The 16,236-nt window shown below is 28.1% G+C and overlaps 6 protein-coding genes across 6 annotated transcripts in view; 3 read left to right on the top strand and 3 right to left on the bottom strand.

The window, feature by feature from the left end:
* LOC126843453 (TNF receptor-associated factor 6) overlaps nt 1-16,236 on the top strand; it is an 81,949-nt gene that overhangs the window by 32,918 nt on the left and 32,795 nt on the right. The window lies entirely within an intron of this gene.
* Nucleotides 1,045-6,230, bottom strand: LOC126843446 (nucleolar GTP-binding protein 1). Its single transcript, XM_050580995.1, has 12 exons — nt 5,980-6,230; nt 5,567-5,737; nt 5,400-5,503; nt 4,938-5,021; nt 4,405-4,558; nt 4,060-4,344; nt 2,726-2,881; nt 2,446-2,578; nt 2,169-2,374; nt 1,736-2,014; nt 1,508-1,669; nt 1,045-1,437 (listed from the first exon to the last, which is right to left on the bottom strand). Exons 1-12 carry the CDS (start codon nt 6,025-6,027, stop codon nt 1,282-1,284), a joined length of 1,938 nt encoding a protein of 645 aa, XP_050436952.1. The 5' UTR covers nt 6,028-6,230; the 3' UTR covers nt 1,045-1,281.
* On the top strand, nt 6,618-7,674 carry LOC126843467 (probable small nuclear ribonucleoprotein G). Its single transcript, XM_050581023.1, has 4 exons — nt 6,618-6,831; nt 7,213-7,235; nt 7,303-7,427; nt 7,483-7,674. Exons 1-4 carry the CDS (start codon nt 6,800-6,802, stop codon nt 7,540-7,542), a joined length of 240 nt encoding a protein of 79 aa, XP_050436980.1. The 5' UTR covers nt 6,618-6,799; the 3' UTR covers nt 7,543-7,674.
* LOC126843448 (nucleolar GTP-binding protein 2) lies at nt 9,269-12,101 on the top strand. The gene is made up of 2 exons (XM_050580997.1): nt 9,269-9,419; nt 10,195-12,101. The coding sequence occupies exon 2, from the start codon at nt 10,201-10,203 to the stop codon at nt 11,965-11,967; it is 1,767 nt and encodes a 588-aa protein (XP_050436954.1). The 5' UTR covers nt 9,269-9,419; nt 10,195-10,200; the 3' UTR covers nt 11,968-12,101.
* Nucleotides 12,437-13,358, bottom strand: LOC126843462 (probable histone-lysine N-methyltransferase set-23). Its single transcript, XM_050581017.1, has one exon. It carries the CDS (start codon nt 13,356-13,358, stop codon nt 12,600-12,602), a length of 759 nt encoding a protein of 252 aa, XP_050436974.1. The 3' UTR covers nt 12,437-12,599.
* On the bottom strand, nt 13,451-16,236 carry LOC126843460 (traB domain-containing protein). Its single transcript, XM_050581014.1, has 7 exons — nt 15,883-16,236; nt 15,702-15,813; nt 15,264-15,400; nt 14,535-14,674; nt 13,865-14,055; nt 13,691-13,790; nt 13,451-13,625 (listed from the first exon to the last, which is right to left on the bottom strand). The coding sequence occupies exons 1-7, from the start codon at nt 16,006-16,008 to the stop codon at nt 13,451-13,453; spliced, it is 981 nt and encodes a 326-aa protein (XP_050436971.1). The 5' UTR covers nt 16,009-16,236.

Consider the following 16,236-nt stretch of genomic DNA (forward strand, 5'->3'; position numbering starts at 1 on the left):
AATAACTTTAGTCTTTATCATAAAATAAAAAAAGACAAGAGATGAGATAGTACCAGTGCTGCCAGACAACCTAATTTAAATTTAATTGTGACATATCTAGTTGTACCAACTTGTTTTTATAAAAGTTTTTGTGCTCTTATTTAAATACCGTAATTAAAAACATTATATTTTAATTGTTATTAAATAACAAACTTGTCTATTTTATTTTCAGAAGATTGCAGTCTAGGTTCAGTTTTTTAAAACTATTTTAATGAATTTAAGAGTTGCTTGTTTAATTGTTTCTTACAATCGGAAATTATCTGTATAATAATAGTGTATTTTATTGCTAATAAAATACATCTTGTAACTTCTTTTTTCGTGCATGTGCATTATTAAATGACCGGGTAGGGGAACAGCCCATGAGGGCATTACTCCCCCCTCCCGACATCTTGTAACTTAACAGGCCATGAAAGCTCAACACTGTTATCATAATATTATATAGTATTTTGATAATTCACTTCAAGGATAGGACATCCAGTTTAGTGCCGTAGAGATGGCGGCTCTTTTTCCAGCTCACGAAACAGAACTGCCTGACTGAGTATCAAACAGATGACAGTGAGTACTAAAACACTGCCGTCTCACATACTTGGACACCCATGCTCTGTTAAGAAACCCAACCAATTTATATATTTTTAGGTAAACTAGAATGTTTAAAGAATTTATAGATGTTAGATATAATTTATTTTCAGTGTTTTGGTTTTAATAGTACTTAGATGTACAGTTCATAATAAAGTACACTAATTTTTTTAAATACACATTTTTTTTAGCTCAGCTTATGACAAAAAAATGACTTTTTTTGGCTGAGCGCCAAATGGGTAAGGCGGCAGTCTGTTAGCACTCGCTGTCGTCTGTTCTTTAAGGCTTGACAGTGGAGATTAATCCTTACTGCTAGTTGATAAACCCTTCAACTCCAGAAAAAGCTCATGGCCTATGAAAGACAGCAATTGTCATAATAATAACATGGACTCAACGAATACATGGTTAATATAGATTTAAGTCCAAATATTGGTTTTCAAAAATGTTATATGCTGTGGTTTATCAAATGTCTATACATATTAAATCTATACTTATGATTACTAGGGTAATGTATAAACTTTGATTAATTTATATAATTCAACTATTTTTTTAATATCTTAAGTCATTTATTAAAATATTGAAAAGAATATATCAAATGCATTTGATATACTATAAATCCAATGTAAACTTGAATGAATTTTAACAATAAAGTAAAACCAAAATATCTTAACGTCTGTCAGTTTTTCCAATGCCTCTCTTTCCTGCATACAAATGTCTTGGTCTCTTAGTTCCGATAAATCTATCTGCTTCACCTTTGAGACCTTGTTTCTTAACTTTTTTCGCAATAGCTTTGTGTGCAACTTGTTTCAGTTTCAATTGCATCTGAAAGAAAACATAAATATTGCAAGTTTAAAAATGAAGTGCTAATAAGTTAATATGAAGTTAAACTTACAGATGAATCGCGAACACCAGATTGGTTTCTAGGGACTCTACTTTGACTTCTAGATGTAGATGTAGACCGGTGCATAGATCCTAAACGAGGCTTTTTAGCATTTGTCCGTGATTGAGATCTAGTCAATGAACGGGCACGGCCTCGAGTTTTTGTGAAATGAGCCTAAAAGATGTATTATAATTATTGTTTTGTTCTTAACATTTTTCATAATTTTCATTTTATACATACTTCTTCAGTGCCTTCCATATCAACACCAAGATCTTCCATACGACTTCTGAAATCTGATGCACTTCTACCACGAGCACGGGCAGGCGCAGTTCTAGGTGTTGTTGGTTTGTTAGATTGGCGAGATATGCGACTTTCATTACGGTTAATCATTTTTCTATCCCTGATCTTTTGAGCCAACTCTTTAATTTCTCTTAAAGTTTCATCAATTTCAATTTTAGGTACAGCATAATACCCTGCCTCTTCCCTGAGAGCTTCTTCTTTTTCAAGTTCTTCAACTTTCTGTAAATAGTATACAAAAATTGTATTTATATTAATGATTTCAATTTTATTTAAACAATAATAAACTTAAAGCAGCTAAAAAATGTATAAACCATAATTTTAATTTTTCAAGATGGTGTACAATACTTATTGTGAAACTATTGTTATAAATTACTTGTAATAATTCTGCATGAATGAAATCAGCAATATTTCTTCCATTCCAAAACTCTGGTATAACATCATACTTAAAATCCTCGGGTAAATCATAATTCTTTTTAAGATCTAAAATATAGTCGTCTCCAAGTTCATCTTCCAAGTTTTTCTCAAGTTGTTTCTTAAAATCTTGTAGTTCAGCTAACCGTTTTTTTTGTAATACCGCTTCTGTAAAAATGTAAGACAAAATTATTGTAATTTATAAAAATATAAATTAGATTTAATAAAAATAATATTACCAGGTATATGAGCTGGTCTAGTTTTTTCATCCCGAGTTTTAGGTAGCGCAACATGTAGACGATTTAAAATAGAATCTACTTTTTTAGCCTGAATTTTATTTTCTATACGATAAGCCAACAAAGTATCACAAGCCTAAACAATAAATGTGTTTATAATTTTATTTGGTTCTTATAAAATATATTTACTTTTTCAAATTTAAATATGTACCTATTAAATTTAAATGACAAATAAGCTATAACAAAAAAAAAAAAATTTTTAAATAATAAAGATGTTTTATACCTGTTGTTTTACTTCCATAACACCTTCATCAGTTACTGCAGACATAGGCAGAAGTGGAACATTGTTTTTTTCAAAAATGCTCAGTGCTTCACGACTGGCATCGCTTAGTTGATCCATAGGCGTGACATCAACTTTATTACACACCACTAATAATGGCTAAAAATTGTAGAATTATATTACAACACAGTTATTAACAATTTCATAATAAAATGAACTCATGTAAAGATAACAAAAAAGTTGCTTTACAACAATGACTGATAAATATAACTATAAAACTATAATGGAAAATATAATTAATAGATAATTTAAGTCAGAACTAACTACTGGTTTGCAGAGAAAATAATAAAATCTATCCTTGCCCCTCAATAGCAAAAAAAAAATCTCTTTTATAAATTACAATTTCTGTAAATTCTAAGAAAAAAACTTCATTATTGTTTTTATGGTTTTTAAAACAACCAGGAATGATCAACTCCAAACAAAAACATTGAAACACATTACATTATTACTATAAATGATAAAAGTCAGCACAGTAGATTTGAGGCATAGGGGATGGAGATCACAGGTTTCAGAAATTATTAAAACTGAAAGTGATAAAATCATTCCAAATAAACTCTTCGATGCCAAACAGCAGATGGTATAAGTATTAAATATTGATAAAAATAATTTTTAAGGAAAAATGTCTTTAAATTGAGTTTTTAGTATTAGGATGGAAGCAATTAGAGTTGATTGTCTGTCTTCCTAAATTATTTTTCGTTGCTGTTGCCGATAGGCAAACAATAATGTAGTGAAAATATTTTTCGGATACCTGTTGACTATTGATTTACCGACACATTTGCAACCTTGAAATTAACTACAGTCAAAATGGAATTTTTTTTTGGAAGTTTTCTTTATAAAAAATAGTTAGCTACAGGTTTTTCAAAAAACAGTCAGGTCCTTAGTCTTACATCATGAAAACCTGTACATTTTTTTTCTTCAATTTTTAAAGGGAATGGTGAACATTTCAAATTATTGGACTAATAAGGTACCTTACAGGCCCAATTTCTGATCTATAGACTTGGTACATTTAAGAATTAATTCAGCGGTTTCGATAATATTGTAACAAAGAAAAAAAAATATGATAATAATAAAAACATCAATGTTGAAACAATACCTTCTCAGCTCAGCATTGAAGATATAAAATATGAAAAAATAAATACTTTGTAACATTACTCACAAATTTCATTAAAAGTTTTTTTTATGTTAAAATAATATCCCCTTATCATTTGTACACAATGCACACCAGTGGCTGACTTACCGAATACACTTTTTTATTTTTTTTATTCAATGTTTAATACCTTGTTTGTAAATAGTGGTTTGATGGATTCATAAAGTTTAACTTGTTCAGAAATAGAGTGACCACATTGTTCAGAAATATCAATAAAATAAAGAATTGCTGCACGTAAATGAGCCAAAGCAGTAACTGCCTGCATTTCAATAACATTACGTTCCTCCAAAGGATGGTCTAATACTCCCGGAGTATCAACGACTTGCCAGCGCAAATACTTATAATCTGTATGTCCCACATACAAACTTTTTGTTGTAAACGCATATGAATGTACTTCTACATCAGCTCTTGTAATCTAAATCCAATAATCAAACATGAACAAGTTATTTTAATGATTTTTAAAAATAAGTATTACCTTATTTAAGAAACTGGATTTTCCAACATTAGGAAACCCACATAAAATTAGTGTTCTTGTATATGGATCAATTGATGGTAAACGTGATAAATGTTGACGTACTTGTTCTAAATATACTAAATTGGGAGCTTGTCTTTTCATGATAGTGGCCATCCTGATATAATACAAAAACATTATTTATGAACCATATCCCATAATAATTTAAGTTAAACAATTAAATAAAAAATAAATCAATTAATAATAAATTTTACAACTGAGTAAACATAGTATAAACTGAAAAGATAAACATTTTTTTTATGAAATGTTGAATTAAGCTTTTTTAGAATTGTAATCTCAACTTATTGTCATAACTTCTTTTAAATAATTTTTAGTCCCACGCTTCTCAATGATGAATTTAGTATACTTATAAATATAATATATTACATTTTAATTGATTTTTTTCAAATTTTAATAAATTAATATTAAAAACAATATATTGAACTAAAACTAAAAAAATTTTAATATTTAAAAAATTTATTTATTAATTTACATACCTTCCAAGAGCAGCTCGTTTAAGCATCTTACACCGATATAATGAATCACCAAATTTCATGAGGCGTACATAGTCTTTTCCAACACTATATTTATAAACAAGAAATAATACATTTATCAAACTATAATTCATAATTGCGTTAATTTATAAAAATTAAATGCAAAAATACTTGAATTGGTTTTTATACCAATTCAAAAAATAATAAAAATAGAGAAAACAATAGCAGATTAACCCCTCTAAGACAAGAACCACAATAAACCAATATAATATAGACAATTTAGTCTATAGTTAAAGTATGTTTGTAACAGGTTAATTATAGGAGCAGAATGTGCCTGTCTTGTCACACCAGGTTTTTAAACTTTATTATAATTTAACTTTAATTCATCTGAATTTTATCAGGACCAATAATATGAAATGGGGAAAAAAGATCACTAAGCAAATTAACAAGAAATTATTCTCTTACTTATCTATCAGATGTCTTGCTTGATTGAGTTGTCCAAGAGCTAATTTATAATGGTCTTTGTCATAAAGAATATTCATTAAATCAGCATAAAATGGATGAATATTCTGCAAAAAATGAACAAAAATCAAATATGAAAATAGTTTTTTTAGTCTTAGTTAAAATTTTACATCTAATTTGGGGAATTCTTGTATTATCATCGACAGCCGTTCATTGAAATTTTGTTGAGTATAGCGCACTTTTCGCATATAAAAAGATCTGATCCTTGATATTTTGTAATGCTTGTGAACAACTGTTGGAGTTTTTCGCTGCGTTTTTGACAGCATAATGTTTACAAAATCCTAAAAAAAACAAAATCAAATAATTGTATTTGAGTTTACAGTAAATATTCGATAATTCAAAGTTTGAAAAATCTACTAAACAGAGATAACTATTTGAATATATTCCATTATTGATTTACGTTCATCCTTTGGTATAGATATACCCAGGATATAGTTGAAAATATTGCACCTTATATACATAAAATACATTTGTAATGTATAATATATCTCATTTATCTTAATTGTAGTAGTTTATTACGTACCTTGGCGGTCGGTACGACCGTGATCTTTTTGAAATTATACAGTGGCATTTTCACGTCTAACGTTTCCTTATATTAAATTAAAAAGTTGAAACACGTAGTTAATATTAAATTTACTTCTAATACTAGAAATTAATATGAATTTTATGAGGAAAGAAAGAATGTTCAAGATACATAAAATACAATCTACTTTAAATATAAATTACAATTTAATAATAAACATACAACGTACTACGTAAATTGTAGCAAGATATTCTTTAATTCTAACCAAAAAAAAGACTACACGTTTTCGTCTGATGGCTATCGTGGTTTGTTATCACATTTTAATAATATTATGACCACTCATATACCTTAATTTGGTTGAATTTTTGTATTCCATGGGGTTAACAAAAAAATCGATATAATTACCGAATTTATGAAAATACTCTTGTTATTTTGTTTAAAATACTTCATACTCCTTCTACGTTCTTTTAAATTCAATGTTATTTCCTTTAAATTTACAAAAAAAAATAATTAGCAGATATGTTTTAAATTTGTATTACAATTTTTAGATATTTTAACAATGTATCGAACTGAAATATCGATATTCCTACACGATAGCTCATAACCCTAAAAAACTAACCGGGAAAATTCGTTTAATTACGTACGACGCGATATGCTGTTTGTATTGAGATTGAAGACTGATTTCGGCGCTTAGATATTACAGTTAGTTATTTAATATTTATTTCGGCGTTTGATTATTTATCTTTACATTTTTTCCAAATTTGGGTAAGATTGTTTAACTTTTAAAAATAATCATCATAGTTCATCTTCGATAGTAAAGATGAGTAAAGCACATCCTCCCGAGTTGAAAAGGTAGAGTGTAATTTTTTTTAGTTTTTACTTTATAAATTATAATACTAAACATTAATCATTACTAAAGTGGCTTGAGGTGTCTAAGCACTTAAAGTTATTTAGTTCAATATGTTGGTCTGTCTTTACATAATTTGTTAATTGTTTAGCATATTTTCAAAACACGAAGATTAAAAAAAATTCCATTTTTGGTATACTTCCTAATTTACTTCATTAACACAACATTGTATGGTTGTGTAACAAATATTAAACATCCTTCCATTCTTTCCCTCATTATTTTTATTATTATTATTTATATTTTTACTGGCCATTACATTGTTTTTGTTTTAGGCACCTAATATTTAAACTTACAAATTTCTAATTAAACATAATTTTTATTTTTAGGTACTTGGACAAAAAACTGCAATGTAAGTATAGTTAAATTTTAAATGTTCTTTTTTTTTGTATCAGCTATGTACATTATTTTTTATATAGTAAAACTGAATGCCAATCGACAAGTAGCTGGAGTGTTACGTGGCTTTGATCCTTTTATGAATTTAGTCCTAGACGAGACGGTTGAAAAACTGAAAGATGGTGTTGTCAATAACATAGGCATGGTGGTATGTTTCATATTAACATTTTTAGATAAACATTAATATTTTTAAATTTCAACAGGTCATTAGAGGCGATAGTGTGCTTACAATAGAAGCACTAGACAGAATTGATCAACATTAAATATTTAAAGTCTTTGTACATTTTTTTCTAATAATATTTTCAAAATGACAACTAATAAAATTATCAACTGTATAACTTGTATTAAAACATAATGGTTCTTAAATAAAACTATATCTGTTTCCTAGCTATTAATTCCTTCTTAATATATTAATTGTATTGCACTTACATTAAATTGTTATTTTACTGAAACTCATAAAAGAAAGAAAAAGTAAAAGCAGATCACCATTTGGTTGATAAAATATATCCTCCTGAAGATCTGAAGGTGAATAATACAGTTATTGAAGCATAATTTTAGGTTTGTTTTCAAACAATATAATGATTTGTTATTTAATATCGCTTTAGCATAAAATAAAATATTTTCATTTCATGTAATTATGTTTTGAAATATAAATGATTACAATGTAAAATACAAAAATAAGTTATTAAAGTATAGTAAATTCTATACTTAATTGGGATATATTTTATAATCTCTGGTTTTCTTTTTACTTCGCAATAAATGAGTGTTTTCCTTTGATCTGTACTGAGGAACTATTTTTTATTATGCTGAGACTACATCATCAGTTTAACACCTTGTAATAATTTTGTTGCTATTTCTTGTTTGTTTGTTATTTGTAAGTGAAGTTAATTCCACTTCATGTGCATAATAGTTATGCTATACTATATAGCATTAACAATACTTTTATTTATAGTTAATGTAATTTAAGAGGTGCAATCATTATTAATTACCTAACCTAACCTACCTTGAGATTTTAGCTTGTGTTTACAATATGCCAGCATACTCTGATAAATAGCTGAACAATTGCAACAATATTCATCATTTATTAAATTATAATTTATACAATAATAGTATTTAAAAGATCTATGTTTTTTTAGCAATATATTATATTGGATTTTTTGTCTTCAACATGAAATTGTATTTTGTGCTCACTCAATAAATGTTCTCTGATATCTTTAATACATTTAAATGAAAGCGAACAACCAATTGTACTACATAGTTTTGCCAGAAGCAACTTAATGCACAAGTCTTAACATACATTTTTTAATGTGTCTATATTTACTACCTTTTGATTGAAATTGTTTGTACATTATTATCACTTAAAAGCTGAATTTTACAACATTATGTTTAATTCAAGTAAAAAACAATTAGATATAATAACTATATTTTATTTATAATTGAAAAATTGTAACCATAATAGTTAACAGTTATGTTTCATATATTTATAAGCTAACTAGTTTTGGTGTTGAAGTCTAAGCATAAAATACATTTTTTTTATCACTGTCTTGCAAGTTTGTTATTTAAAAATATGGTAATTATCATGACTAAAAAACATTATTTATTTAGTCATAGTTATTATCAAGGTAGATTTATAAATCCACATATTTTATAAACCATTTTAAATTACAATTTCCCAGTTCCTTTCTCCTACTTTATCAAACTCAATTAAAAAATTTAAATGATAAAGTAATCGACCAGATACCCATTATATATTGTTTTACTGTTTAAATAGCTCTATTGTTGCTGTTTTTACTCGGCTGCCCTTTTTTCAAAATTTGTATAATAGTATGGTTACAATTTAAAACCCCGCCGGACATATTATTGACATATGTATAACACTGTAATAACTTGTAAAATTTTTCAAAAGTATACTATCTCTTTGGAACGCTTATAAGCACCACTGATAGTTCTTATCATTTATATTTTGATCCTATACGTTAACAGTTAACATTCTGAAAACTATTAACTTTAGTAAACACGTGTATTTAATTTTCATAAACTTATTTTGAAATTAAAAATTTATTTTACTTTTTTTGTTTAATTTTTTGTTGCATACTTTTTAGTAGATTTTATTTAAGAAAGGATATACAATAAATAAAAAGTAAGTAAAAATTTAAGTTATTTTACCTTTAATTTAGCCTTTTAGGTATTATTCTACTCTGTATAGATACCCGACCATCTGAGTTCTAATTATGTAGACTACAAATGATGTAGTTCTATAATAACTGTGTAGCTTATAATAACTACAAAAATCACTTATCCTTGCTGGCTTTAGTAATTAAATCCTAATTTTAATATCCTTAGAACGGAGGTTCATGTAGCCCAATCTCCAACTGAGAAAATAACTTACCTACCCCAAAGGGCTAACCAAGTTATCACTGTTATTTCTCTGTGAGCGAATATTTTCTTAATATCTTCAATCCGAGACTAAAGATGACTGTAGTTAAAAAAAATTGGCGAATGCACAGAGCAGAAGCATCGTGCAAATATTTTATCGTATGGTCAGAGCCCTTATCCGGACCTCAATTTATAGCCCAGTATCTATACACAATATTGTACAAAATTAAATTAGAATAATTAATTTTTATATTATCATTTTCTTATTGCTAAATATTTATATTGCTATGTTTAATAATTAAAAGCATATACACTAAAATATTGTGTACTTATTAAATTATGCCTTATGAAACTTCTGACTCCCTGTACCTCTTTTGCCATATTTAATATGAATGTGATAAATGCTACTGCTCATTTATATGTATAAGTACCAAGTGGCCGATAAGTGTTTTATGGATTATTAATTGTAATGCTATGATGTATAATATGTTTATATTATTAAGTGTTGAATAATATGTTATTTATTGACTTTTTTTTAGTTAAAAATGGCTAAAACAAGCTCAGCAACTAAAGCTCCTCGTACCCAAGGATTTAACCGCTCAGCACACAGTATGAATCCTGAACGAAAAACGGATAACCTTAAAGGTGTTGCAAAAGTTAGAACTAAAGCAACAATTAAAAGACTTCAAATGTATAGAAATTTTAAAGCAAAGCGTGATAGAAAAGGTAAAATCATTCAAGCTGCTCCATTTCAAGGTTGGTTGGCTTGTGGAACTCAAGCTAGAGTTGAACCTCATCGTAAATGGTTCGATAACACTAGAGTAATTGGGCAAAATGCTTTACAAAAATTTCAAGAAGAACTTGGTAAAGCTGTTAGAAATCCATATGATATTGTTATGAAACCTACTGGCTTACCGATAACTCTCTTGAATGAAAAAAAGAAACATGAACGAGTTCATATTCTTGAAACTGAAAGTTTTGAAAGTGTATTTGGTTCCAAGAGAACTCGTAAACGTCCAAATTTATATGTCAGAGATGAACAACAGTTGTCTGAAACAATAAATGCAATAAATGAATCATATTCTGATGATAAAGATTTGGATCTAGTTAGAGAAGATACAGGAGAGAGAAAAGCACCCCGTGATTGGATTATGGCTGCTGGACAAAGTAGGCGTATATGGAATGAGTTGTACAAAGTAATTGATTCCTCTGATGTTGTAATAATGGTTCTTGATGTTAGAGATCCTCCTGGTACACGTTGTGCTCATATTGAAAACTTTTTAAAAAAGGAGAAGCCACATAAACATTTAATTTTCATTTTAAATAAAGTTGATCTGGTGCCTGTATGGGTCACTCAAAGATGGGTAGCTGTTCTTAGTTCTGAATACCCTACAGTTGCATTCCATGCATCTTTAACTCATCCTTTTGGAAAAGGTGCAGTGATCAATTTATTGCGACAGTTCACCAAACTTCATTCTGAACGAAAACAAATAAGCGTTGGTTTCATTGGATACCCTAATGTTGGTAAAAGTTCAGTTATTAATGCATTGCGATCTAAAAAAGTTTGTAAAGTTGCTCCCATTGCTGGTGAAACCAAAGTATGGCAGTATATTACACTAATGAAAAGAATTTTTCTTATCGATTGTCCAGGGGTGGTTTATGATGCAACCAATACAGAAACTGATACTGAAAAAGTATTAAAGGGCGTAGTAAGAGTAGAACTTGTTCCTGATCCAGAACAGTACATACCTTCATTAATGGATAGGGTTAAAGAAGAACACTTGTCTAAAACGTATGGTATTGAAACTTGGACGGACGGTGAAGATTTTTTATCACAGCTGGGTATAAAAACAGGTAAATTGTTAAAAGGTGGTGAAGCAGACATTACTCTTTGTGCTAGGATGGTTTTAAATGACTGGCAAAGAGGAAAAATTCCTTACTACAAAGCGCCTCCTGGTTTCGAAGAACCTTTATCCGCCATAGAAAAAGAATGTGAACCCATTACTAAAAGAGCAGATTTAGATGCTGTCGAAGAAAGCGATTCCGACGCTGAATCAGAAAGTGCAGAGTTGCCTGTTGTAGAAGATGAAAATGCAACTTCTACTGATAGTGATGAAGAAGAAGAAAGAAAGAAAGAAAAACAAGCAAAATTACAAGAAGCTCATGAGGCATATATGAGTAGCTTGACGAGTAAACAAAAAAGAAGCCTCATGTTAAGAAATAAAAGAAAGAAAGTTGGTAGTGATTTCTATGAAGTGACTAATGTTAAAAACCGCAATAGGGATCGTAAAATTCCTAAAACGACAAAATAAAACTAGATATTTATTCATTTAATGTGTTATTCTTTTTTAAAGCATAGATTAGATAACCGAGTCACTTGTACAGCTTAGTGCTAATTATTGAGAAAACAAAATATAGCTCATATATTAATAGTTGTAGACACAAATCTTGTACAAAACCTAATACACTTCTAAGTACTTCTTTTTTTTTCCTTTTAAATTAGTAGTTCTTAAAACATTATATTAGGCTTCAATTAACAATTATTAAATTACAAGCCAAGCAGATAAAAGTATCTTAATTAGTCAATATCATACATTTTTTTTTATTATAAAATATTGATTAGTTTGTACATGGATTTAAGATAACTTGCTATATAATAAATATCAAACTGTACAATATGTTTTTTTAAATGATTAAAAAAAAAGTAATAATGAAGAAACACTTAATAACTACAATGTTAAATTACACCGATTCTTGCTTTTAAAGATAAATAAAAATGAATATTATTTATTTATTTATTTCTCAACAGCATTTACAACGAATATCAATAAAATATATTTACATTTTTAATAATAAATAACAATATATCTTATTATTTTTGCATACAAATTTTATACTCTATAATATATACAACATAACTTATAAAATAAAAAATAAACAGATATCAAAATAACCCTGTTTTACTAGGTAAATAACCTTTACAATTGGTTGATGAACATAAACATTTGGTTTTAGAAAGGCTACTTTCGGTAGAAGAATTATTTCCTACACCGTAATGATATGTTATTTCTTCGCCAACTCCAATATCTATTATAGCGAAAATCGCTAGTCTTGGAATAAACGAGTTTACACGAACTGGAACAACCACACAATTAGGCTGACAACTATGGTTTATGTAACGACCAATATTTCCAATATACGTATTGTCGATTACAGTAGTTTTCATATGGTTGAAAAAGTGTTCATTCAACACGAAAATATAATTATCGCTGTCTAATTGTGTTCGTTTCTGGGCTTCTGATAAATCAATTATTTCACCGGCATATTCACAAATAAACTGGCCTTTTTGTATAGAAATGTCTGTGTATAAACCATAACCTTTTTTACAAGCGGTTATACGTAATCCAATTCGTGGTCCTAGTTGAACAACACGATTTTGACATGTTATACAAGCACAATACTCATTGCATTCATTTATGAATCTGTTAGGTGATATAATTCTATGCAAGGTGTCATAATTATAAGTATCACCAATACAATTACAGGTCGATATTTTACATAAATCAGTGCACGTACATTTATGATTAGGACAGCTGTCAAAATCAATTTTATTACAACCGGGTCCTGGTATATTAGTGGAAGAATAAATTAAAGTATTGTTGATATGGTCATAATCATCTTCTTGTTGATAATTACCTGACATAATTCGTTTTTTGGTTTTTTTTTTATAAATATAAAATGGAAACTTCGTACTGTTATATTTATGGTTACTTAACAGCTACTAATTCCTATCTGTTATTTAATTTTTATGAAACGTCCCGTGTTAAAAGACGAAGTGATTGCAGAGTATGCCATTTTCGATGCAGTTCTTACTCCTGGAATTTTGGAAATTCCCCATATAAGTACTCCATAAGCACTGACTTTGATCACAATTTTAATAATTTTACTGCTTCTCGATTGAGGTGGAATTCTAAAAATATATAATACATATATAATAAATATAAGCAATATTTTAACATCCATTTGAAGTCTTACACAGTTAATTCTGTTACTTCCTCTTTAGTTATAGTTTCCCAATAGTTTTTAATTCCAGCGACGTGACCTAGACCGACTACACCGACAACTATCTGAGGCCCTAGTAGAATTATTAAAAAAAATGTAATGAAAATAAAAATTATTTTGTTGATTACTATTACACTTAATACTTACTCGAAACGATAAAATTTGGCTTTAGGCCAGTTTTATCAATTATAATGCCAGCACAACTTTGTAAACTGTAAGTCAAAAATTTGTCTCGTTCATCAACTATTACTTTTTCTAATTCAGGATAATCAGCAGCCATTTGCAGCATTAATGCTTCCATCAAGTCTTTATTTTTAAACTTCTCTACATCTTCTTTACTATTTAACAATTATAAAAAAAAATTTAATTATTACCATTCTTATACAAACCTCTCATTTGAATAAAGATGGATAAACAGTTTTTGTGTTGTATATATATATAATCTTAAATATGATTGAATATAAAAAAATGTATCTATGGTGACTGGGGACAAACATTTTTATTCTACCTCTGATAATTATATTTTATATTACATAAAATTAACATCATTATTAAAGGGGAAAAAACACTGGCTAGATGTATTGCTTAAGCTGTTAGTGTGTAATCATATTAAGGAAAAATAATAACAAATCAGAAACTTAAAATTTAAAAAAAATGTTTTTCCTCTTTATGAGTGTTTTTAAGGTCGGAAACTTAGATGGGTGCTTATTTTGATCATTTTTACATGCCTAAGTCCCAAATCCGTGTTATTTATCAAGGTAATCTAAACAACCACACTAAATTTCTACATTGTGCATTTGTTTTGCAGACTACTTACGTTATTTTAAAATCTGATGTGAATAGCAAATGTGACAAAAGTCTGATGCTTTTCGGCCAGCTCAGCATAGATATTATTCGTTTTATAGTTATATCAACAGGTCTGTCTCCAAGGTAAATATAACTGTTGTATTTCTTTGACTAAAAAATAATGTAAAACACAAATAGATATTATGTAAAACTGAATAGATACATAAGTTGTTCTATAAGTTACAGAGTTTTATTTATTACAAAACACTTCTCGCAAACACCAGAATTTATAAAGACTATAGTAGAGTTAGAAATAGCGTAGCTGTGTCAATTAAAAACATTTAAAGATCAAAATCTGCATCCATGATTAACTGGATAAAGATATTTTTAGTTTAATAATATCATCTAAGCAAAATGGAAATTCTGTAATTAAGTGACAAAATTGTTTTAAGTTTTAAGACTTAAAGTATTTAAACTTCAACAAAAAACAGAAAAATTACCAATTAATAGATTTATTAAAGAAATAAAAAATTTAAATAAACCCTAATCACAAAACAAATACTCTATAGCGAAAACGTATTAACAACTTAGTCAGTTGTATGCGCTGATGATAGTAGCAGCTGTATGCTATAAAGTATTATTTTTGTAATAATTGTATATTTCAAAGGTCGGTACTAAAGGAGCATTCAGCATGGATTATCTTCCTTATAGAGAACTTAGCTATTAATAATGCTTTAAACAATTATATAAAATGAATTACTTCTTCTACAGCTCTTCGAAACTCTCCGCCAGGTACCATACCAAGATCACGAGATATACTTGCTGATATATTGATCATAAGTTGATAAAATATCCCTTGAGTAACACCTAATTTATTTATAGAACTACGAAGACCTTCTAAAAAAATATATATATATATATTTAAATTTTAATAATAATAATACTTAACACAAATGTCTCATTAATAAGATCACAAACTAAAATAAAAAATAGTGAACAGAAACCATAAGAACACAATTTTTATTTTGCTCCTGTGTAAAATTGTACAAAAATTACTTGTATCCTGTTCTCACATTACTTAAATTATATTTTATGGTTTGTCTGTTTTAACACGAATATATACATCTTAAATACCTGACTGTATTCTAATATTTTAAGAAAATGTTTTATAACATTGTAATTATTTAATATATATTACCCAACGTAATCCCTGTAACATTAGCTATAAGTGATTCATCAATTTCTAAAATGCTATTTCTACTAGGGCACAGTTCTATCACAACAACATCTGGTTTTACAACATTGATCACCTATATGATTGAATAAACAATAATTAAAAATTAATTATATATTTTTTTTATTTTATTTTCACAACATACTTGAGCTACATCTTCTTGACTTTCTTTGCTAAAATGGGCAGTACCGACTAGGTAAACTGTTGAACCATTGGATGCTTTAAGAATGGCTACAGTGTCTGGAAACTTTGACGCTTCAACGTCAGCCATTTAAAATTTTGTAAAATGTAACAAAACTTACTTCAAAGGTTTAGATGGACGTATGAGTCCGAGTGCAATTCATAAGAATCTTCTTAAAATGAATATCTATAGAATCTTAACACGATAAAAATGAGGTGAAAAAATGCACCTATACAGCTTACCGCATAAGCATTTCTTAAATTCTTATCAAACGACACGTATCCATTTATGAACTACATAATATACATTTTATAATAT

This window comes from Adelges cooleyi, unplaced genomic scaffold (assembly GCF_023614345.1).
Source record: "Adelges cooleyi isolate 19-005CV unplaced genomic scaffold, UGA_ACOO_1.1 ACOO_flye_CR_arks_rails_tigmint_CR_PRNA_574, whole genome shotgun sequence".
In the NCBI taxonomy this organism is placed as follows: Eukaryota; Metazoa; Arthropoda; class Insecta; order Hemiptera; family Adelgidae; genus Adelges; species Adelges cooleyi.